The sequence below is a fragment of the Mirounga leonina genome, unplaced genomic scaffold (assembly GCF_011800145.1).
Source record: "Mirounga leonina isolate KUSES-001 unplaced genomic scaffold, KU_Mleo_1.0 Mir_92, whole genome shotgun sequence".
Lineage (NCBI taxonomy): Eukaryota > Metazoa > Chordata > Mammalia > Carnivora > Phocidae > Mirounga > Mirounga leonina.
The window spans coordinates 26,596,940-26,621,068 of NW_023270852.1; the positions used below are offsets into that span (position 1 = coordinate 26,596,940).

Here is a 24,129-nt window from a genome sequence, read left to right on the forward strand (position 1 = left end):
TCATAGGCTAAGTGACACAAAATAAGGTTATAAATGAATGTATAAATCAAAATGTCAAGTTATTAAATTACGGGGAGGAAAAAAAAGCCCTCTTCTACAAACTAGCATATCTGTGTTGCCATGATCAGCCCTTTCTCTCACAGACCTGCATGGGAAATCAAACCATAATAAAAGTTTGCTTGGTGCACCTGTGCTCAGAAAAAGGGCATTAGTTGGTTGAATCAAATGTTCAATGACATCCTTCTGAAAGCACTTGTGAATCCATTTCACAGTAAAGATAGTTTGCCAGTGGGTCCAGAATACCCGAGGTCCCTGAACTACAGTTTCCACTCCCTTAGGCATGGCCTGAATTGCCTCTTTTTTGGTTTCAATCCTTCACCTTTTTTGGTTTCAATCCTTCACCTTTTTTGGTTTCAATGCTTCACCTTTTCTTTTTAGGCATGTTATTGCATTCGGTCTAACTTTTTAGATGATGTGGCTGGCCTCTGAGGCATTCCTTTTACATACCTACTCCTAGTATGTGTGGATTGTGTGTTTTTCCTATCAAAGAACAATCTTAAGTCTCTTACTTTCAAATTCTGCAGTGGGAGTGGTAAGAGATCGAAGTAGGGGAGGATGGAGTCCTTAGCCATAGTATACAAGTTCTGATGACATCATCAAACTCATAGAGAGAATGGGAATCTTATAGACAGTGTACCTGAATCTTTTGTAAGGTTATTTGAGAGCATTTTGTGGCATTCTTGAAGGCTTGAAGGACAGAGCAGAACTTCTTATCAGAAGCTGGAGAAAAGCGATCTCCGTTACGTAGTAGAGGAACGTTTAGCAACACTGTTGCCTGCTAAATTATAGGACATTTGGTTCACATTTCCAGGCAGAATGTTGAAAGGACTAATTGATTTTTTAAAAAACTATGTGTGGTAAGACAGAGAGATGAAATAAAAAGAACTATTCAATTTTTAAGCAGAATTTCGAGGAAATACAAAGAACCTAGGATCTTTGGGTTCAAAAATAAAGCTGATTTTTATTCTGAGCCTCTCCAGATGGTAAATGATTCTGAAAGTAAGGAATTGTTTTAAGGCCAAGGTTAAATCCAGGGTGCAGCTGTAAGACTGTAGAAATATTTTATTGTTCTCCTAGACCCTCTTAGCTTGATAAAAGGGCTTCCAATATTTTAAGGACATTTTCAAACAGCTTTCTGACTCTTGGCTCAAGATGGAAAGCGGCTGTCTCAAAGAGATTTGTGGGTGTGGCTTTTTTAATGGGGTGGTTATAATCTGATATATAAGAATCTTTTTTTAAAATTTATTTTATTTTATTTTTTTGACAGAGAGACAGTGAGAGAGGGAACACGAGCATAAGAATCTTCCAAATTTTTATTTTATTTTATTTTTTTAGAATCTTCCAAATTTTTAGAGAATTATGTTGGCAGAAGCAGTACCTCCTTGGACTGAAAGAGTGTAAGGATCACTCCACACAATAGCTTTCAATGTTTATATGGCAAAAACTTCTATTTTTACCTTAAGGACGGAATATAATATTTTAAATAAGATGATGTGAAGAAAAATGTGAAATTCTGTTGTAAACAAAATTGGTAGAAAATCAGAATCATATGTAACTATTTTGAAAAGCTTGCCTGGTATCAACAAAGGGAATGTGTATCTGAATATTGCTGGAATTAAGAGACACCACAGTGTCATACTTAGTTTGAGCCATGCTTTGTCATTGTATTTATGCCTGATACACATCTCTCCAATGACTGCTGTAAAGCTGACCAACTCAGTGTTGCTAAATCCTCCGCCTGAAATCATAAGAGCTCTTCCATTCTTTTTTATGGACATCTTCAAAGGCAGAATCTTGCAAAAGCAATAATTTTCAGCCTGGCATGTCTTCAAAGCCTTTGAATTTAGCTGCAAATTTCCAGATTAGTTTCCTTCATTCACTGTGCTTCTACTTTGAAGGAATGCTTTGCTTCACCTGGTTGATGAACCCTAAAGCTGTTTTTATGGAAAAGAAGCAACAATGAAGGCACAAGAGAGTATCCAGCCAACCACTGCTCCTAGGGAGCCTAAAAGAATAAACGGCTCAGGTAGATAACACGTGTAATATTACCCTTAAACTTAATGGTGGCATGATGAGAAATCTTTCTTTTAAAACACATGTCTTACAATACCTTATGAAGAAATTTACAAATGTGAACTACAGGTTTACTGAGAACTGCTCTATTTTGCAATTTTTTTTTTTTGATTCTGAAGCACAGATGATGCTCCTTGAGAATTTATCAATGCCTCCCTGTTCTAGAGTCTCTCCAGCAGCACCAGCAAAGATAGAGAATACCCTTTCCATTCCTTTGAATCTGACAGTTGCCTGAAATTGCCCTCCACCATCCAACTCACCAGCACTCTCATCTTTGGCACCTGTGACCATAACTGTGTTCTTTCCTTCTTAAGTATCTTCAAGCTTCATCTCCTTTTAACAGTTAATTAAAAGAAATTGCCTGTTTTTAGTTGTAATTTAAAAACTTCCTTAGCTATTGGTATGTATTTGTTGTGCTACATGGTAAACATAATGCTTATCATTATGCAGGCAAACTACATGTGCTATTGTATTCGGAAGCAACTGAGAGTTAGCAACTGTATGAACTGGTGATTAGGATGCCATTTTTTAAGGATTGTACATACCAACACAAGAGTTTATTACTTATATTTGGCATTTTACTTTATTTTAAATACATTTTAGGAATTCTGCGATTGATGTATAATACATTTTATTTTTATCCCTGTTAAAAATAGGCCCCCATTTAGCATTTTCCTGCTCACCATCAGATTTTCAGGGATGGATTATTAAAATTCCTATAATTTAAAATTCCTATTCCTGTAATTTTTGTGGATAAGTTTTATGCTGTATTTCTGATCCTGTCATATTTTGAATTGGAAATTTAAAAAAAATTGTGATTATCTTTTTCCTGTGCCACCATTGTAGATGGGGTATGTGAAACCGGGAGATACCTGATTAGGAGAGCTGTACTTGTTCCTGGGAAAGATCCTGGACTTTGAATAGGATGGGTAACTGCACAGGACTTTAGGTTGGCCCCCTTGGGAAGGGGGGGTATGTTTATCTGTGGGAAGAACAATGTGCCCAGAAATTTGAGTAGCTAGAGGCACAGAACAATGGCAGACACTGCTTGTTGTCCCCCACCCCGTATCTGTTCTTTCCATTTTGCTCAGTCATAAACCCTACGTGTTAGCTGGGCATTATCCAACCAATAGAAAAAGCCTCATTTCCCAGCTTCTTTTGCCACTTAGTGTGGCCATGTGACTAAGCTCTGGCGAATGGAATGTAAGAAGTAATTTGCATAGGTCTTCTGGGAAGTTTTTTTTAAAAGAGGAAGTGTGTCCTCTCTTCCTCTTTTGCCGGCCTTCCTCGCTGTCATGTGGATGTCATGGCTCAAGATGGAGCAGCTATTTTGTAAGTCAGGCTGGAAAGCACAGGTAAATTTGGCAGAACATGTCAGGAGTCTGAGCTCCCTGATGGTTATGGAGCCACTGTCTTAGTCTAGGACTGCTAATGTTTACCTGAGAGAGAGAGAGAGAGAGGGAAAAGTTTTATCTTTTTACCACTGTTATTTTAGGCTTTTCACCAATGAGCATTCCTCTTTGATTTTCCTTTAACTATCTTATATTATCTTATTTATACTGTCTTATAATTATTATTACACCAGTTACACCCATTATCTTGTTTAGTCTCCTTGCCTATTTTCATCTTCACCCCTAGAGTGCTAGCTTTATGAAAATAGAAAATTTGCCCCCCCTTTTTGTGATATGCTATAATTTTTATTGCAGTGTGGCCATTTTTGTGACAATGGGGAGTTTGGTGTTAAAAATAATGTTCCATTTGAGGTTCTTTTATACAGAAATTGCCATCATGACTGATATTCAAAATATCTTTAGTGTTGTAAGACTCACATGATAAATAAAACTGTTACCCTTATTCAGTACTGTACACTTAATGGAAAACAAAAAGGCAGCAATAACAGCTGTTCCTTTTAAGAAGAATGAACACTGGGTACCAGGATAAGTTGATGACCCAGTTAACACAACTTAATTGGCAATCCTCCTTGGAGTGGGGTGTTGAATTCATCAAAAAAAAGTGCTTTCGATGCATGGTGTTATATCCCTCCTGCCATGTCATAAATTAGACTTGCCAAGGAAGGTGAGGTGTAAGAATGCTGGAGCTTCACAGAACTGCAATCAAGTGCAACTATAAATAATACTGAATAAAGTTTACCCTCTGACAAGTGGATAATACTTTCAGTACATTGAATTAGCTTACCCTTTGCAGTATTCTAAGTTATTCACATTGACAATCCCATTCATTGTAGTCCTTGCTGCAAGGGAGGCATATAGCTAGTTGTTTTGGCTAAAATATGATGGGAAGGCAGTCCTTGGGTTCTGTGTAAAAGTAACAATTTGAAACAGCCTAATAGCAATCACTGATAGGCTGCTTAAATGAATGATATTTCTGTCATTCATTGGTTTAGAAGGGTCCATTGAGAAGGGGACGAAACAGAACAAAACCTAACACTATTCTTAGTGACTGAAATGAAGAAGTGGAAGTTCCCTGACATCCAGATGGCATTTGACTGTCATTTTATAAGGGTTTTCTTTCAAGTGAGACTACTCTGTTGCTTCTCAGTTTCTTTTCAAGTGAGGAATAGTCCTTAATATCGTCCATACCATTTATTTCCCACTTATGTTTAATACCTGTAAATTTCTTTTCAATGGCATCTTTAGAGATTTTTTTTTTTTATTTATTTGACAGAGAGAGAGAGAGAGAGAAAGAGAGCGCATGCACAAGCAGGGAGAGCGGCAGGCAGAGGGAGAGTGAGAAGCAGCCTTCCCACAGAGCAGGGAACCCGATGCGGGGCTAGATCCCAGGAATGACCTGAGCCAAAGGCAGACACTTAACCGACTGAGCCACCCAGGCGCCCTTTAATGGCATCTTTAGAGCAAGCATAAATCATCCCCCTTTGTAAAGGTGCACTTTCAGGACCCCATAATTTCAATACCAGGTCTTCTTTCTTAGACTCTTGTTGTGAATGTGGTATCATACAAAGCAAAGTGGCAATCATTCAGAGATAGCAACTTCACAAAAGATGTGTAGGGGTCCTCTACAGTATCATTAGTGTCACCCACCAAGATCTGCTTTGCTTTCTCTACAATTATTTCTTTTGCCCTTGCTTAAACAGAAGAGAACTGCTTTCTTTTTTTGGATCTCCTCCTGTGTAGAAGATTTCCTTACTTTCATATCATTAACAACTTCGCTGACATCATCATTTATTAGCAATGCCAGAAACCACAATGCCAGGGATTGCAGCAGCAGCTCAGGCTTGGTGGGAGTGGGAGGAGAAGGAGGAGCGGGCCAAAACTTTGACTCTCCTGCTCACATCTGAATCTACAGAGTTTAGAACAGGGCTTGGAAAAATAGTATGTGCTCAGTTAAAACCTTGTGGAATGAATGAAGGCTAGATTAGAACGGGATTCCTCTAAAGGTAGTAAGCTCCTGCTTTAAGAAACTATAGAATTTAGAATTCCAAAGACACTGGGTTATTATAGGTGAGGAAACTGACATTTAGGGAGGTTAAATGATTCATAGGTCACACAGGTCTGTTGTTATGCCAACTGATGGCCACGCTATCAGGTGTGAGACCACTGCCCCCTCTAGTGTGTGCACCATTTGGCTGATAAGCACTTGTCCTGGATACCGTAGAAAGAACCACTCAGGGGCCCAGGATTTGGACAGGATGATCTACTGCCCTTTCACCACACCGGAAGTGTATAAACTTGGCTAATAGATTTTTGAAGCTTCTCAGACACCACAGAACTTCGAAAGCGCAGCAGTCGGGAGCAGTGCGGTCGCTAACAGCAGGAAGCCTTAGCCATTTATTACCGGGCACTCTAGGGAAGGGGAGCTGGCAGTTCTGAGGAGGACAGTTGTCCAGGTTCTCTTCTGGCCACCATCTTCCTCCACCAGCTCCCAACAAAGACATCTCATCTCCTTCTTCCACAGCCCTCGGTTCTACTTGGCAGGGCTTTGAGATGACAGAGACTGGAGTACAATGAGACCCAAGTCACCTACCATTGCGTACCCGCTGCAGGGCTCGCGCTCCAGCTAGGGGCTGACGTGGGCTGTGGAGAGACGGGCGCGTCCCCGAGCCGCGCTCTTAGCTCTTGCGCTCCACCCGCCGCGCCGGGCTCCGGGCGGCGGGCGCGCGCACGCTCCGCCTCTCCCCGCCTCCTCGGTGCGCGCTCCGCCCCCTCGAGCTGCGATACGCCGAGGGCTCAACATCCGAGGACTTTGGCCCAGAGTAACCCTGCTCGCGTGACCTTTCCCCTCCATTCTGCACCTGGAGCGGCGGGCCTGGCGCGCTGGCTGCGGTTGGGCGCTTGTTCTGCACCCTCCCGCCCCGCTCCCTTCGGCACTTCGGCGCACCCCCTCGCTGCCCCTCCGTGCGACTCCCCGTCATGGCGGCTCTCAGCAAGTCCATCCCTCATAACTGCTACGAGATCGGCCACACTTGGCACCCTTCCTGCGGGGTCTCCTTCGTGCAGATCACCAGGGGCGCCCTGGAGGAGTCCCTGAAGATCTACGCTCCGCTGTACTTGGTGAGATCCATCAACTCCTCCCTCGGCGAGTTTAGTGTGGAGGATGGGCCAGGGAGTGTAGTCGTGCTTCCGAGCGGCCTGGGCAACTCGTTCTGTGTCGGGGTCTCATTTGGAGGGACCAGACGGTTTTTTGGGCGGGGGGGGCATGGTGGAGGTCGAAAGGGGCGGAAATCTCACATGCTACATTGGGCGGGAGAAGGGGGAGGGGAACTTGAGGTTGAGCTGTCAACTGAATGCCTGTGGATGAGAAGGGGGTGGGCTCCCAACTTCAAGATTAAGTTAGGACACTTAAAATTGTGAATTAAGGGAACTGCGGTACTTTTCCTCTCTCTTGCATTATGATGGAGAGGAGTTTGTAGGTCAGCGAGGCGAGGAGAAATGCCCTGCAGTCTTTCCTCATCTAAGTCCCTCTATAACCCCCCTCCATTTTTTTGTTTTTTGTTTTTTGTTTAAGGGCATATTTGACAGCAAATCCCTGTGGGCTCAGATCTTGTCTTAGTTTGGGATGATAGTATTGTGGCTTGAGGGTTTTGCAAGTGTTCTTGCAGGTTCAAAGAGTAGACTTCTGGTTGAGATTTTGGGTGCTGATTTAAAGGATGATTCCAGACTGAGTCAGTGAAGGTGATTAAAAGACCTGACTTTAGGTCACCTAAGCAATTTAAGTTTGGAGTTTTGAGTAGAGAATATTTGTAAATACGTGTATGTATCACTGAGAACTGTTAAAAGAAATGTGTTCTTTTTTTCTTTTTTTTTTTAAGTAGGCTCCATGCTCAAGGTGGGGCTTAAACTCACGACCCTGAGCTGGAGAGTCCCATGCTCTAAGCCAGCCAGGTGCCCCAAAAGAAGTTTATTCTTAAATAAAACATTCTTAAATGTTCTCACCAGCATCTTTTTTTTTTATAACCTTGTCCTTGATACTTGACCGTCGAAGTTCATCCTCTCATTTTCTTGCCCAGTAGAGTGTGTGCCCTAAGAAGGGAGAGATCATACATTTTGTATGTTTCCTAAGGGTTTCATTGAATTTTCAATGGATGGTCAGTTCTTACTTCTCACTGAGTAGTAATTTGGATTTGTAGCCTAATATGCCAGAAAGTGTGTCATGGCCATATTTGTGGTGCTTCTTGAAAAGTCTGATTGTTTATTACAGAGATAAGAAAGAAGAACTTGGTAACTTTCTCTGAGCTTGCAGAAATCAGTTTCATTTTTACCTTATAGACCCATGCTTTTCAAACTTAAGACCTCCACCCCCTCACACCCTGGGATCATGTGAAAATGAGAGTTTCTGATTCAGTAGGTCTGGGTGGGGCCTGAGATTCTGCATTTCTAACAAACTGTCAGGCAGTATTGATGCTGTTGGATCAAGAGTCACACTTTGAATAGGAAGGATCTAAAATAGAAGCTAATAATAAAATTATTACTGGAGCTTGACATTTCTCTCTTGATTTTCTTTGGCAAAGATCCATGTTCATCTGATTTTCCACATGAATTGTGGCTAGTTTGTAGCTCAGTATTTTTTAAACAGAACATACAAACAATATTGAGCTCTTGATGTAGTCAAAAAAATACATAAAGATTGTTCCTGCTCTTAGGGGATTATGATGTAGGTGGGGAGAGAATTTATGCTGTCTAATTTCTCCCTCTGAAAATCCACTGTACTTTTAATGTGTCTCATTTATTCATTTAACAACTATTTGTTGAGTGCCCGATTTTTGTCATATCTACAGCCTAGACAATTTATTGGTTATGTTCCATGATAGAGAAGTTCAAGGGAGCAATAGGAACAGGGGTTCTTTTACAACAGGTAGGGTGGGGCCAGGGGTCAGGAAAAGTTTGCGATTCACTGTTGTATCTCCAACTAAATACTTCTTGAGGATAAATTCTTCATCTTATTTGGCCCTGTGCCCCTTATAGCTGTGTATTTTAGACTTTGGGTTGCTGCTCAAGAGTGGTTGTGAAATAAAACTGGGGGGAGGGGCGCCTGGGTGGCGCAGTTGGTTAAGCGTCGGAGTCTTGGTTTTAACTCAGGTGGTGATTTCAAGGTTGTGAGATTGAGCCCCATGTTTGGCTCTGCACTCAGCACAGAGCTTGAGTTTCTCTCTCCCTCTGCCCTCCGCACCATGCTCTCTTTCTCTAAAATAAATAAATCTTAAAAAAAAAAATAAAATTAATGGGAACTGACCAAGGTTTGTTTTATTTATTTATTTATTTATTTATTTATTTATTTATTTATTTATTTATTTATTTATTTTCTTTTAAGAGAGAGAGTCCTTGAGAGAGCACGGAGGGCAGAGGGAGAGAGAGAATCTTAAGCAGGCTCTGTGCCTGGGCTGATCGCACAACCCTGAGATCAAGACCTGAGCCAAGATCAAAAGTCAGTCGCTTAAATGACTGAGCCATCCAGGTGCCCCCACCAATGTTTTATTTTGAGTGAAATAGAAGAGAATAGAAAAAATGAGAGTCCGTTGCAGGCACTAAGGATAAGCATTATTTCATGACAGTTTTATTTCAGTTATGTTTGTATGTGTGGCTGGGGCTACTTAGAGCAAATAGGAACACTGTACTCTTTGTCAGTGTTGGATAGTTGTTGATTAAATATGTAACCTCCAGTGCCAAGATAAAAGGTGGAATGGGAAGAAGTGGACTTTAAAAGGGATCAAGGACATGTGAATTTGAATCTCAGCTCCATTAGTTACTAGCTGTTTGTCCATGTTACTTTGTCTGTCTCTGAGAATTAAGTGAAAGAATGCATTGAAGATGTATCACATATTTTCCTGGCTCAAAGTAGGTCTTGAAGAATTAGGCATTTTTTCTTCCCTCTTACCCCAGTGACATTTAAGTTAGATATAAAGTTCACTGAAGATGGTTACGGCAAGGCTTTTTGGCAGATGTAGCATTTGAGTTGGGCTATGAAGATAAGGAGGGACAGACATTGATCCTTGTAGGAGACTTTTGTAGAATACTTATTTTTTTTTTTTTAAGATTTTATTTATCTATTTGACAGAGAGAGAGACAGTGAGAGAGGAAATAACAAGCAGGGGGAGTGGGAGAGGGAGAAGCAGGCTTCCCGCTGAGCAGGGAGCCAGACACGGGGCTCAATCCCAAGACCCCGGGATCATGACCTGAGCTGAAGGCAGATGCCCAACGACTGAGCCACCCAGGCACCTCTAGAATACTTATTCTTAATGGAGAGGAGGGAGAATAATGTGAATTGAGAAGAAATCTAAGTGGTTTTGTAAGTGAAGCAATATGTATATTGGTTGGCTAAAATAGAAGTTTTGTGTACAGGAGTTATGAACTATAACAACTCCTATTTATTGAATATTTAGTAACTTAGACCTTTACGTATTTTATCTTGTTTAATCCTTATACAACTCCGTTTTATTATCCACATTTCATAGGTATTTCATAGGTAAGAAAGCTGAAGGCTAGAGAGATTAAGTGACTTCCCAGATTAAGAGCTAGTAAGGGAGAGACAGGATTCAGTTCTAGGGTTTTGTTTTTTGTTTTTTGTTTTTTTTTTTACTCAAAGTCATACTGGAGGTCAGGCTAAAGGAGCCATAGAGATTTTTTTGAGCAAAGGGGTTACAAGTACAAAATGGTGGCTTTTGAGATGATGAATCTGATAGCACTGGGTGGACGGGATTGGAAAGACTATTTAGGGAGTTGATGCAGGAGATTCACTAAGGGGTAGAAAGAGCCAGTTCCCATGGAATCCCTCTCTGCAACTTACTTGCAATGTGATTTCAGGAAAATTACCTCACCTCTTTGAGCCTTAGTCTCCTTGCTTTGCAGAAAATAATTATACTCATCTCTTGGGGCTGTTTTGAGGACTTAGGTGGGATAGTAGTGTGTAGGAATAGCAGCTATCACATAGCAGGGCCCCAGTAAAGTGCTGCTGTTATTAAAACAGTGCATATGTTCTGTGTCCTGTTAGGGTGGTGGTTTGGATTCAGAATTAGCACAGTACTTCAATAAGTGCTTAGTTAAGTGTCTGAATGAGCGCAAATGTGAATGAATGAACTCATGAATAGTTCAGGAGTAAGGAGATACTTGGCAGCACGAGAGAATGGAAGGGCAGCTTTAGAGGCATCTTACGAGAGAGGCATTTCATAAGATAAGTATTTCATAGGAAGAATGAATAGGACTTAGAGACTGAGTATTGGGGTAGTGCGAGGACTTGTTTCTGCTTTGAGGACTTTAAATCTGATTGATGCTGTTGCCATCATTGATAGAAAAGGAGAAATGTTGAAGGGAAGCTGATTTGGGGGAAATTTTAATCAAGAGTATTTTTTGGAGCCTATAAACTGGGTTTTATCTCTCTACTTTTCATTTTAATATTACCGTGTGTGTTGTACTAAACTGATTCCTTTTATTCCTTTCATATCTACTGCTCTCTTGCATCTTTTCCCTCTTCGTATCTACAGTTCTTAGTATTCACCTTCTAATGCTTAAACTATATTGAAATATATGTGGACTGTTCCTTTTAATAGTGAATCTTTGTGTTTTTATAGTTTTTAAAAAACATCAGTCCTCATCATCCACTTCATGTATTTTTTTTTAAAGAATCCTGTGTGTACTGTAATATATGTTAAGAATTTATGCATGTACCAGAAATGTATTTCAGGAAGTTATATTTCATTTCTTGAATGTTAGTTATTACCACACATCTCAAAACAAGTGGTACCCCTTTCCACATACACACACATACACACACACAGGAAATAGTTGTTAAACTGTTTAAACCCTAGGCTGTCACTAAAATTAATGAAAGCTAGTGCCCTCCGTAATTTAGAATACAAATTTAGAATACACATTTGCCCATTTAGGGGGATGGATTCTATGCTGTTCAAGTTCTTAGGTCTCTTCTTTAAGAAGGAAGACTTGCTCACTTAACTCACTCAGGTGGTTCTAAGACCTTTCTTAATTATGCTTTTCCTCGGTGCCTTTCTTGAGGACCTCCAGGTTAGGGTACTGGCATTTACAGGTAGCTGACTGCAAAGTAGAACCTTTTGCACTTTTGGGAAGGAATGATTTAAAAACCTGCCTTTTCATTGACCTTCAGATGTTTATACCCGTCTTCAGCGTACAAAAATATTTATAGAATATTGATTCCCTTTGAGCCATATTAATTGATTCTCAGTTCATCACCTCTAAACGGAATAAACATTTAAGCAAGAGTTGGAATTCTTAGAAATAAAAAAAACAATTTATGGACAGTCTCTAGTTAGTTGCAAAAGGCTTGGAAACCACTGACGGAAGAAATCTGTTCATTAAGGTGGACTTTTTAAAAATGTTCTCACACAGTTTTATAGAAAAAAATGGTAATTCTAGAAAACTTCCAAAGCTTGACTCTACTTGTAGGAGGTTGTTCAGATTTTTGTATTTAGTGTGGCTTACAGGCAGGATCCTGGACTCTGGGATCAAATTGCCCATGTTAGAATTGCAGGTCATTCCTTATTAGCTGGGTAACCTCAGACAAATTACCCAACCACTCTAAGCCTCTATTTCTGTGTCTGCAGTATTGGAGAAATGGTAAATTTTTCCTTGGGAGATCTTTGTGAAGATTAAATGAGGCATAGTATGTAAAGTGCTGCTGGCACACAGTGTAGAAGGAGTTTGTAAGGGCGGTGGTTGAGCAGGTTTTCTAGAGCAAAGGAGACCAGCAATGAGACTTTTCAAAGTTCTTTTTTTTTTTTTTTTTTAAGATTTTTGTCAGTGAGAGAGAGAGAGGGAGCGCACAAACAGGGGGAGCGACAGGCAAAGGGAGAAGTAGACTCCCCACTAAGCAGGGAGCCCGATGCAGGGGCTCAATCCCAGGACCCTGGGATCATGACCTGAGCCTAAGGTAGACACTTAACCGACTGAGCCACCCAGGTGTCCCATGAGATTTCGAAGTTCTTGATAATAGGCCATTCGTTTTTGTTTTTAACTTAAAAAAAGAGAAAAAGTCATGGCAGAATACAGACTGCTGAGAGTAGCTGTTTGGATTATTTGACCATTGGAGATCATGGAATTTGTAAACGTATTAACTAATCCCTCTTTAAATTTTGTCTGAAGCCTAGTTTAGGGGGCGGAGGTAAGGGATTCCCTTTATCTGTCTATTCAATAAATAAATGATGATTTTTACATAACTTGTTGTTAAACCAACAGTAACAGTCATTTGGTCTTTTTTAAAAATAAGCACTTAGAGGGGCACCTGGGTGGCTCAGTCATTAAGCATCTGCCTTCGTCTCAGGTCATGATCCCAAGGTCCTGGAATCGAGCCGATATCGGGCTCCCTGCTCGGCAGGAAGCCTGCTTCTCTCTCTACCACTCCCCCTGCTTGTGTTCCCTCTCTCGCTTGTGTGTGTGTCTCTCTCTGTCAAATAATAAAATAAAATCTTTTAAAAAAATAAGCACTTACGTTAAGAATTCTCCTATTTTTCTTTTTTTTAAAGATTTTATTTATTTATTTGAGACAGAGAGAATGAGACACAGAGAGCATGAGAGAAGAATTCTCTTATTTTTCAACATGACATTTTGAGTTCGTTGAATTTGTTTCTAATATGTGACTTCTTGTTGACTGATCTCTGTGGAGTGCAAAGTGCACTTCCAGCACATCATTTTCAGTTGAAAGTTGAAGACTTACTAAACACTCCTCATCTCACCCTTTCCTGTAGCAATTGTCTCAGTGTACCTGGCCATATCTGCTTTACTGTTGTTTGCCTCTTCAGTTATCATAGATCAGGGATAAAAATTAATAAATATTGGAATATAGGACCTAAGTATTATGATCCATTACTGTTCATGGTTCTGAGTCAGTAGATTCTTATTAAAACAGATACTTGGTTGATTTAAAAAAACTTAAACAGCCTTCAAACCCTTAATGTGCGTATTTCAACGTCAGCATTACTTACTTTTGCATCTTCGTTAGAAAATTCTCTTTACATAAGAAGGAGTGGTCCTCTCTCTAGGAAAGTTTCTCCTCTTCAATAAAATAATATATTTTGGTAGAGAGAGAAACCCACCTGGAGAAAGGAGGGAGCCACTGTAAAGTAGGGGAAAGAATCAAATGACACTATACACTTTTAAGCCTTGTTTATTGGGATGTGTAGGAGGTAGTGCTTTGGAGAAAGTATTTTCATTGAGTTATGTTGGATTGCTTTGGGGCTATATTGGGTTTTAGCTACTAGTGCAATATATGACTGGAGAATGACCAGGAAGCATTGAGAAATGTTGAGTTGCAAATCTAGAGAGAAGATGGGGCTAGAGATTTAGATTAAGATGTCATAAGAATAGAGATGAGAGTTGAATTATGGTAGGTCAACAAAGGAGAGAGTTTAGAAAGAGAAGACAGTCTGAGGAATGCTTGTTTTTGGAGTAGAGGGAAAAAAATGAAAGAAGCAGTCAGAGGTATGAAGAGGTTGAAAAGAGAATGTTGCAGAGAAATCTTGAGCAGGGAGTTTTGGGAAGTATTGAGAGGTGCGAAGAGCATGGGATTGAATCTCAGTGCTGCCACTTATTAGCTTTGTGATGTTGACAAGGTTCTTAACATATTTGAACCCCAGTATTCTCATCAAAAAATGGGGGTAAAATATCTACCTCCTATTTTTTTTTAAAAGATTTTATTTATTTGAGAGAGAGAGAGAGCATGAGCTGGGGGGAGGGGCAGAGGGAGAGGGGGAAGCAGGCTCCCCTCTGAGCAGGGAGCCCGATGCGGGACTTGATCCCATGACCCCGGGATCATGACCTGAGCCAAAGGCAGATGCTTAGCCAACTGAGCCACCCAGGCGCCCCCTTATGTCATATTTAAAAAAAATATAAATCCTTACTTGTCATTCTTCTGCACAGAACTCTCCAGTGGTTTTCCATCTCAATTAATGTGCAAGTTTTACCATGGCCTACAGAATCTTATGTGATCTGGCTATTGCTTGTTTGATTACATATCATACCATTTTCCTTTTTTGTTTATTCACCTCCACCCAGATACAATTACATGATTTATATTTTTGAATCTAAGTTTTTCTATTTAGAATAGAGAGCTCTTGATTTCTGAGGAATATCTTAAAATTTAACAACAGATTGTCAAAAAATGAACATTTCTAAGGAGTGAACTAATACAGGAGATTTCCTCTTTTTATGAGTTTTGACTTTGAGAGAAAAATATCTTGCTGTTTGTGTATAAACAATATACATATAAGTAATTACTTTTATTGATTATGACGAGACAACCTGAATTGAAAGGCTGAAGCACAAACATATCCCTAAAAAAGGGATTAAAAAATGTGGTAGAACTTTGATAACACATTTATAATATGCTCATCAAATATTAATTGACTAACAGGTACTGTGCTAGGTGATAATTAGGGAAGGGGAATTAATTGAAGTGACTGCTTAACAAAGAGCTAAATAAAAAGTTTTTGGAGAGTCTTTTCAGAACAGGTTGGTACAATTTCTTGCATTACTTGCATGGTATGGTGATGGGAAATATGTTTATATCCCTGAGGACTGCACTAGCCACATAGTAATGTATAATGTTAGTTGATGCTTTGATGATTAGGGGTCTTAAGATATTTTATCATAGCAGAGTATCATATTAAAGATTTGTTTGAATCTTGACATGAGATCAAACTTTAAAATTGTCTCTTGGTTTATCACTCATTTTAGCTTTTCTACTAATTCATCTCCTCTCAGAGTGTTGTCATTTGAGATTTTTTGTGTGTATTTTTTCCTTCGTGTTTAATACAAGTCTGTTTCATTTTGGGAAACAAGGAGTGTAGTTAAAAAGTATTCATTTAATGAGCCTGATTTATTGGTGAATCAAATTAGTATTGTCCATTGATATTGCAGACTGTATATGATGGTCTCTTTCCTCATAATTATACCTAAGGAGAATTAATAATTGAAGTGAATGAAAGCAGATTTTAAGTAATTCTGCTTTTAGCTGCACTGGAAAATATTCAGTAAAATGAATTTATATGTGGAAGAAAAGTGTGAAAAGAAGGAATAATGCTAGATCAAATATCATTAGATTTGAGCAGGTTTCTTTTATAAGATGCTGAATTTACAGTGTTTTCAACTTATTACCATTTATATTTTGTATAGTCTTTTGACTTACTACATGTGTCAGGTTGCATTGGTTTCTTGATTCTAACTAGATCTTGGCAGTTTGGATTGTGATTTGTCCAGTTTGGGAGTTGCCCTAAAGAATACCTTTGTATCAATTGGCAGTAAGAAGTGGGTTTGTTCCTGTCGCGATTTCTCAACCTTGCAGAAAGTAGAGGTGGGACCTTTTTTTTCAGACCTGTGTCTCAGAAACTCTCAAGCACGGGGCACGCTGAGTTGTAATCAGGATCAGACTGAATTTCAGAGTGTGCTCATAGTTCCATTTGGAGCCCATCCAGTGTTAGTGTAACTGTATTTACTGAGTCTTCATTTTCTCCCACTCTTGCTTTCCTACTTTCATTTCAAATATTACAGATTCCCTACAATGTGTCAGAAATACAGTGGTGGGGGAACAAGATGTACTTGGACATTACAGTTAACGGGGAAGATAAATGTAAAAGAAATATACAAAAAATTCTTTCAACTGTGATAAGTTGCTAACTGCTATTAAGAAGTACAGTGTGTTTATAGAGAGTGTTACAAGAGGACGACCCCTTCTAATATGGTGGGTTTGGAAAGCTTTCCTGAATATATGAATATATATTAAGTATGTATGTATTAGGGTTAACATTTATGACACAAAACCCAAATTTTACCATGAAACTGAGAGAAATAAGAAGCAATTACTTTACAGAGAGTATTTAATGATTTTCTTAAATCCAGTATTCTGGCCAAGAATTTGATTTTTTTCCTTTTGACTATGGCTCTTATTTAAACTGAAAGCCAAAGGCAATTATAAGGTATCTCAGACCATACAAATACTTTGATTACTAGATTTACTGAGATTGAACCTCTTTTATAATAAAATCTGTATTTTATAAATAAGGTAGTCAGAAGTTTTCAGTTACAAAAGATTACAAATGTCATTGTAAATGTTAGAAAAGCTATTTGTCCTCACTCATCTAAAGGTAAATCAAGGATGTTTAAGACAAAATTGTGAGATCTGGGAAGTTAAGCATCTTTTTAAAGCTTTCTTTTTCTGTGCTCTTCTTTTTTTCTCATGGTTAAATTTGTGGTTAAGTTTTTTTTTCTGGTTCGGGTAGATGATCAGGATTATCCCATCAAAAAAAAAAAAAAAAAAAGTAAGGGATGTTATATCCAGCAAGTAGTTGCAGGGCTAATTATTAAGGCTTCAGCATGAGTGAGTTTTAGCAAATATGTGAGTACAAGTGCAGTTTAAACTTTTGGAGAATTGGGGCGCCTGGGTGGCTCAGTCGGTTAAGCGCCTGCCTTCGGCTCAGGTCATGATCCCAGGGTCCTGGGATCGAGCCCCTCATCGGGCTCCCTGCTCCGCGTGAAGCCTGCTTCTCCCTCTCCCACTTCCCCTACTTGTGTTCCCTCTCTCGCTGTGTCTCTCTCTGTCAAATAAATAAATAAAATCTTTAAAAAAAAAACAAAAACTTTTGGAGGATGGCTTTGTCTTCTGTGACTGGGATTTAATATATGAACAAATGGTAAGGCACTTGGGTATTTAACCTGCATAATCCCCATATCTGTGATTCCTCTCTGGCTCAAATTGTCCCTATTTCTCCGGCTTGAGATTTTTAATTCTGTTTTAAGGATTCAATTCAGTATACTCAATATTCTTATTGGAGAGACTGGAATATATGTACATTCTTTCTATTTTTCATCTGAATAAAGTTCTTCAATGAGAAGTGTACTGTTAGAAGTTTTCTGCATTAACTAAGGTATTTCCTATTAGAGTCCATGATATTTGTAGTTCAATATGCAGGAGATGACAGGGTATGAAAAATGTTTTGGTTTAAGATTATAGTATTACATGGTAAGTTGTATCAGTAAGTGGAAGTAACAGGTGTGTGTTCTCAATACTCTGTACATTATCAAAAATATTAATATTACTTGGTTCGGAACATGGGCATAATGTATGTAGGGCTTAATCTGAGTCTTGTTTGTGATCATATTTTTCTCAATATCACATCTAAAGTATATATTCAGGTTTATCTTTAAAGCCAATGTCAACTTCCATATATATTTGATTGTAGCCCTTTTATTGAGAGTAAAGATATATTATAAGGCTTAATGGTCATCACTAAAGCTTCATGATAATTATAGGGAGGCTTTATAATAAGTAGCTAAGGAAAACTTTTGAAGATTTGCTTGTATTCTCCAGCATATGTTGTTAACAAAGTTGTCCTAGTTTTTTTTTTTTTTTTAAATAAGCTGGCTATCTGTACCTGATGAGGCAACATGTGTATGCATTGGGTGTAAAGTACAAGATATGACTTTTTGTTTTGTTTGCTGATTTATAGTGTGACCCTCAGTTTCCTCATCTATAAAGAGATGATAATCCTGCCTTAATTACTTTGTGACTTGCAGTGGGAATCCTATGAGATAGCTCATATGTAAAAACTTTGAAAACTATAAAAAGATAATGTAAATGTCAGTCTATGATACTTGGTTTCTTGTCTTTTTGTTTTTGATATTTAGATTCGGTTTTTGTAGCTTATAGTTTTAACCTAGAAAGTAAAGATTTTGGAAGTAATTTAAATGTAATGTATTTGTCAGGGTTTTCCAGAAACACATAACCAAAAGGGAATGTTATGTGTATATGTACACACACACACACACAGACTTATTAAAAGGAATTGGCTCACACAATTACAGAGGCTGAGAAGTCCCCGGATCTACAGTTGGTAAGCTGGAGACACAGGAGAGCCTATGGTGTAAGTTCCAGTTTGAAAGCCCTCATCAGGCTTGAGACCCAAGAGGAGGGGATGTTTCCTCCTGAGTCCAAAAGTGGAAAAAGCCTAATGTCCCTGTTTGAAGGCAGGCAGGCAGGAGTTCCCTGTACTGAACTGTTTGGTTCTATTCAGGTCTTCAATTCATTGGATGAGGCCCACCCACCTTAGGAATCTGCTTTACTCAGTCTACTGAAAATGTTCATCTTATCTAGAAACACCCTCACAGCCACACCCAGAATGATGTTTGGCCAAATAACTGGGCAGTCTGTGGTCCACTCAAGTTGACACATAATTAACCAGTACATGCAGTATAAATTTGTGACAATAAAGTAATTCTACCTCCTTTATTCTAAATATTTTTAAAAGTGAGGTCTTATTTTTTATATTTATCTATTTGTTAAGAGATTTTATTTATTTGTCAGAGAGAGAGCGAGTGAGCGAGCAAGAGAGAGCATGCGAGAGCAAAAGCAGGGAGAGAGGCAGAGGGAGAGAGAAAGGGAGAAGCAGGCTCCCCACTGAGCAGGGATCCTGATGCGGGACTTGATCCCAGGACCCTGGGATCTTGACCTGAGCCGAAGGCAGATGCTTAACCAACTGAGCCACCCAGGTGTCCCTATTTATTTATTGTAAACATTTATTTATCTTGGAGAGAGAGAGAGAGCTCTTGTGTGCATGAGCGGGGGGTGGAGGGGACAAACTCCCCGCTGAGCACAGAGCTCATCTCTTGACTGTGAGATCATGACCTGAGCTGAAACTGAGTCAGCCGTTCAATGGACTGAGCCACCCAGGCACCCTGAGGTCTTATTTTTACAAAAGGTTTTGAAATTTGTTAGAGATAAAATATAGGAAGTCTTCTGACTGTAGATGAATATCCCAGTCTAGTTCTGTTCATTGAAGTTCTGTATTTTATTTTCAGTCTGTTGGTGCTATGAAAATGCGGTTTAGTTTTGATTCTCATGAGGACCACGTAACTTCTCTGAATAGTGACACAGTACGGCTCTTTCCTGACTATGTAACAGTTAGGTTATAGTGAACACTCCTCTAACATCTACTGATCCTGTTACCAATGGCTCTGTTACATTCGCTAAGTCAGGAAATGAATGGGGAAGCCCTGGTGCACTGCCCAGCCAACTCTTCCATCCTGGGGAATCTTGAGAGGTCTGGACAAATCGAGAGCACAGCTCCAGGTTGAGCCAAGAACTCAAGAGATGAGGGTTTGGAAAAGAGAAAGGGAGAAATTATTTTGGGTGCTGGCACTGGGAGGGAGGTGTCAGGCTCAAGCCTAAACAACCAACCTCTCTGGCCCCACCTAGAGATTTGTGGAGAGGGGTTGGGGGGGTGGGTATGTGCAGGAGAGCGGACGGAGAGCATGTGATCATGGGTTGGGGTCAGCCTGTATTCAGTAGTGACCCTGGGCAGGGAAGGGGATGGGTGGGGTGTGGTGTCCTAGGCATTCTGTTGCTATCAGGGCTTTTCTGGTCTGGTGGTTGGAATGTTCCAGTCATTACAAAATGTCTTACTTGGTGGCTCAAGAAAGTGTGATAAGAAATAACACAATGGGTTTTAGTTAGAGCATGAATTAATCAGTCTTGTTTATTTCTGATTTTAACTGTTGGGATCTGTAGTTGAGCAACAGGGCTTACTGAGAGTCCTGTTATAAGAGAAGGCAAGATGAGGACATGAGGTGTAACTGAGTTCTTAATTGCCATTTATTTTTTTCAAACATCTTAATTACTAGAGACAGAAATCTCTGCAAAATACTTAAACCTGCACAACACAAAAAGGAACTGGGGTTGGGGCAGGAAGTGTGCAGAGTGAAGGAAACTAACATTTTAAGATGCCTACTATGTGCTAGTTAGTTACTCTGCTGGGTACTTTATATTTGTCATCTTATTTAAAAAGTACTGACATATTGGAAGAAAGAAAAGAGAGTAACGTTAATTGACAAGTGGCCGGTGCTATTTTCCTCTGTTGGGATTAGTTCTTTTTACTTACTGATTTAGTGGTATTAATATTGTGTTTCCATTGTCTTTCATCTTATGCTCTTATAGACTGGGAATGTAGTTTCTACCTCTGGAGCCATCATCGTGCCTAATTTAGTCTTCCCCCAGGTTCTGTCAGTGGTATCTATATATATCAAATTTATGAATATCCTATTAGGTTATTTATAAATTTCAGTTGTGTTTTCCCTATATTTTTGTATTTTTTTCTTTCAGGATGGGCAGCCTGAACTCCTGTAGGGAATAGCAAGTCATAACTTTCTATTTGTAACATGCACTGTGGCTAAATGATACTTGTCCTCATTTAGAATAGTCTGACTTCAACATCAGGTCTGGCGGTTAAGAGCATGGACTCTGAAGCCACTTCCTTGAGTTCAGTCCCTGTTCGGTTACTTAATTCGTTATGTGACTTTGGGCAACATGATCTCTTTGTGCCTGTGTTTTCTTATGAAAGGGGATAATGATCATGCCCATCTTATAGATTGCTGTGAAGACTAAGTGAGTTAACATTTGTATGGTGTTTAGAGCAGTAACCTGCCACATAGTATTTGTTAAATTAAGAAACTAAATATTCTGTTAGTAAAATATTTAACAAATATAAATTCGTTACGCTGTTTAAAGTAGTTCTCAATGTGGGGTAATTTTGCCTTCTAGGAGACATTTGGCAATTCCTGCAGACATTTTTAGTTGTCACAGCTGAGTATGCTGCTGGCATTTAGAAAATAGAAGACAGGGGATGTTCTAAACAACTTCTAATATATAGGACGGTCCTCCACAACAGCAAATAACCTGGCCCCAATGTTGATAGTGTCAAGGTTGAAAGACCCTGCTTTAAATAAATCATTATTTGCTAGTGATTACTTAAAGAAGGATTAAATACATAAAACATGAAACCAACTCTTTGTTATTGTGAAGAATTCTTTTTTTTTTAAGATTTTATTTATTTGACAGAGAACATGAGCTGGGGGGGAGGAGCAAGGGGAGAGGGAGAAGCAGGCCCCCCGCTGAGCAGGGAGCCCGATGGAGGACTCAATCCTAGGACCCCGAGATCATGACCTGAGCTGAAGGCAGACGCTTAACCAGCTGAGCAACCCAGGCACCCTTATTGTGAAGAATTCTTATTTCCCAAAGGAACTAGATTTGTCAGCCCCTCTAGAAAGTCTTCTAGAAGAGTTAGTGATTAAGCGTTGGGGCTAAGAAAGACTGCTGAATTGGAGTTTGGTGCTAATAAGGCTAAGATCATGGAGTTAGCCACCTTGAGGACCAATTAGCTTTGTTCTGTTCCATGGCCATAGACTGTAATCCGAATACTAGTCAACCATCTCTATGATAAATATGCTGCATTAATCACATAGGGAAACAGACAAGGGAATATAAGTAAGATTAAATGCAAATAGGTCTGATAGATGTTTAATAGTGATATTTTTATAAAGAGAAACTCCTAAATTGGGAACCCATAATTACAATTTTGCACCACACTTCAGTGTATAGCCTTTGTGTTAGTCAGGTTGGTTACCATACTTGTCCTTCATGAACTATCCTTTTTTTTTTTTTCATGACCTGTCCTTAATGCTCCCTCTGTTTTTTTTGACAGAGGAATATTCATAAAGATATTCTCCTGTATTTTTTCTAGATACTTTACTGTTTATATAATCTTCAAATTTAGTCATCTTGATTCATCTTAAACTAATTTTTGTGTATAGTATGAGGCAGAGATCAAGGTTAATGTTTTGTTCTACACAGATACCCAGTTCCTCCAGTACCATTTATTTTTAAAAAGATACAATTTTAAAAGTAGGGAAAAAAGAACTCTTTGAAACATTTGTTTTCAGTGTTGACCTTTAATTTTTATCTTTCAACAGGATGTTTTGATATACATAGTATTTTTCAACACGATGATTTGATATATGTATATACACTAAGTGAAATAATTACTATGGTCAAACTGATTAACATATCATCTCACATTGATGAGAGCATCTGAAATCTACTTTTTTAGCATGTTTCCAGTATTCAGTATCATGTTATTAATAATGGTCATTATGCTGTACATTAGATCTGTAGATTTATTTGTCCTACGTAATTGCAACTTTTGTATCCTTTGACCATCATCCCATTTCCCCCTACCTCCATAGCCACTGGTAACAACCATTCTACTCTGCTTTTCTGAGTTTGTCATTTTTAGAATCCACGTGTAAGTGAGATCAGGCAGTATTTGTCCTTCTGTGCCTGGCTTATTTCACTTAATGTAATGTCCTCCAGGTTCATCCATGTCACAAATGACAGAATTTCCCTCTTTTTTAAGGCTTAGTCATGTTCCATTGTATAAATATACCACATTTTCTTTAACCATTTATCTGTTGATGGACACAGGTTGATTTGATATCTTGGCTCTTGTGAGTGGTGCTATAAAGAACACGGGAGTGCAGATATCTCTTCAGGATACTGATTTCATTTACTTTTGGATATGTACCCAGAGGTGGGATTGTTGAATCATATGGTAGTTCTATTTTTTAATTTTTTGAGGAACCTCCACAGGGTTTTCCATACAAATTTACATTCCCACCAACAGTGTATAAGGATTCCCTTCTCTCCACTCCTTTAGCAACACTTAACCATCTTTCGTCTTTTTGATAAGAGCCATTATGACAGGTGCACAGTGCTATCTCATTGTGATGTAATTTTCATTTCCCTGATGATTAGTGGTATTGAAGATCTTTTTGTATACTTGTTGGCCAAATATTTTTTGTATCTTCTTTTCAGAAATGTCTATCAGGTCCTTTTTTTTTTTTAAGTTTTTATTTAAATTCCAGTTAGTTAACATATGGTGTAATGTTAGTTTCAGGTGTACAATATATTGATTTGACACTTCATACAACACCTGGTGCTCATCACAACATGTACACTCCTTAATCCCCATTACCTATTTAACCCTCTCCCACCTATCTCCCCACTGGTAACCATCAGTTTGTTCTCTATAGTTAAGAGTCTGTTTCTTGGTTTGTCTCTTTTTCTCTCTTTATTCCTTTGCTCGTTTCTTTTGTTTATCCCTTTGCTCATTTCTTAAATTCCACGTATGAGTGGAACTTTAAACCACTTTGAATTTATTTTTGTGTGTGGTATAAGAAAGTGGCCCAGTTTCATTCTTTTACATATGGCTGTCCAGTGTTCCCAACACCATTTGTCGAAGAGACTGGTTATGTGTTTCTAGGAGTTTTGCCATTTCTTCTAGGTGCAGTTTGCAGGTGTATAATTGCTCAGAATAGTCTCTTTTGGTCCTTTGTATTTTTGTGCTATCAGTTGTAATGTTCTCTCTTTCATTTATAATTTTATTTATTTGAGTTTTCTTTTTTTTTTTTTAAAGATTTTATTTATTTATTTGACAGAGAGAGAGATAGCGAGAGCAGGAACACAAGCAGCGGGAGGGGGAGAGGGAGAAGCAGGCCTCCCCACAAGGAGGGAGCCCGATGTGGGACTCGATCCCAGGACCCTGGGATCATGACCTGAGCCGAAGGCAGATGCTTAACGACTGAGCCACCCAGGCGCCCGAGTTTTCTTTTTTTTTTTTTTTAAGATTTTATTTATTTATTTGAGAGAGAGAGAGCACAAGAGGGGGTAGCG

General features: G+C 39.1%; 2 protein-coding genes across 2 annotated transcripts in view; one reads left to right on the forward strand and one right to left on the reverse strand.

Annotated features, from left to right (window-relative positions):
• Window positions 1-4,647: 4,647 nt before the first annotated feature.
• CFL2 (cofilin 2) lies at window positions 4,648-5,331 on the reverse strand. Its single transcript, XM_034995064.1, is given in 4 exon segments — window positions 4,648-4,784; window positions 4,978-5,087; window positions 5,089-5,223; window positions 5,225-5,331. Coding segments are annotated over 4 exon segments (462 nt in total). The 5' UTR covers window positions 5,305-5,331.
• A 988-nt stretch (window positions 5,332-6,319) lies between these two features.
• TMEM135 (transmembrane protein 135) overlaps window positions 6,320-24,129 on the forward strand; it is a 264,244-nt gene continuing 246,434 nt past the window's right edge. Inside the window, exon 1 of the mRNA XM_034995060.1 lies at window positions 6,320-6,662. Within this exon, the coding sequence (XP_034850951.1) occupies window positions 6,522-6,662 (141 nt within the window). The 5' untranslated portion in view covers window positions 6,320-6,521. The remainder of the gene's footprint in view (window positions 6,663-24,129) is intronic.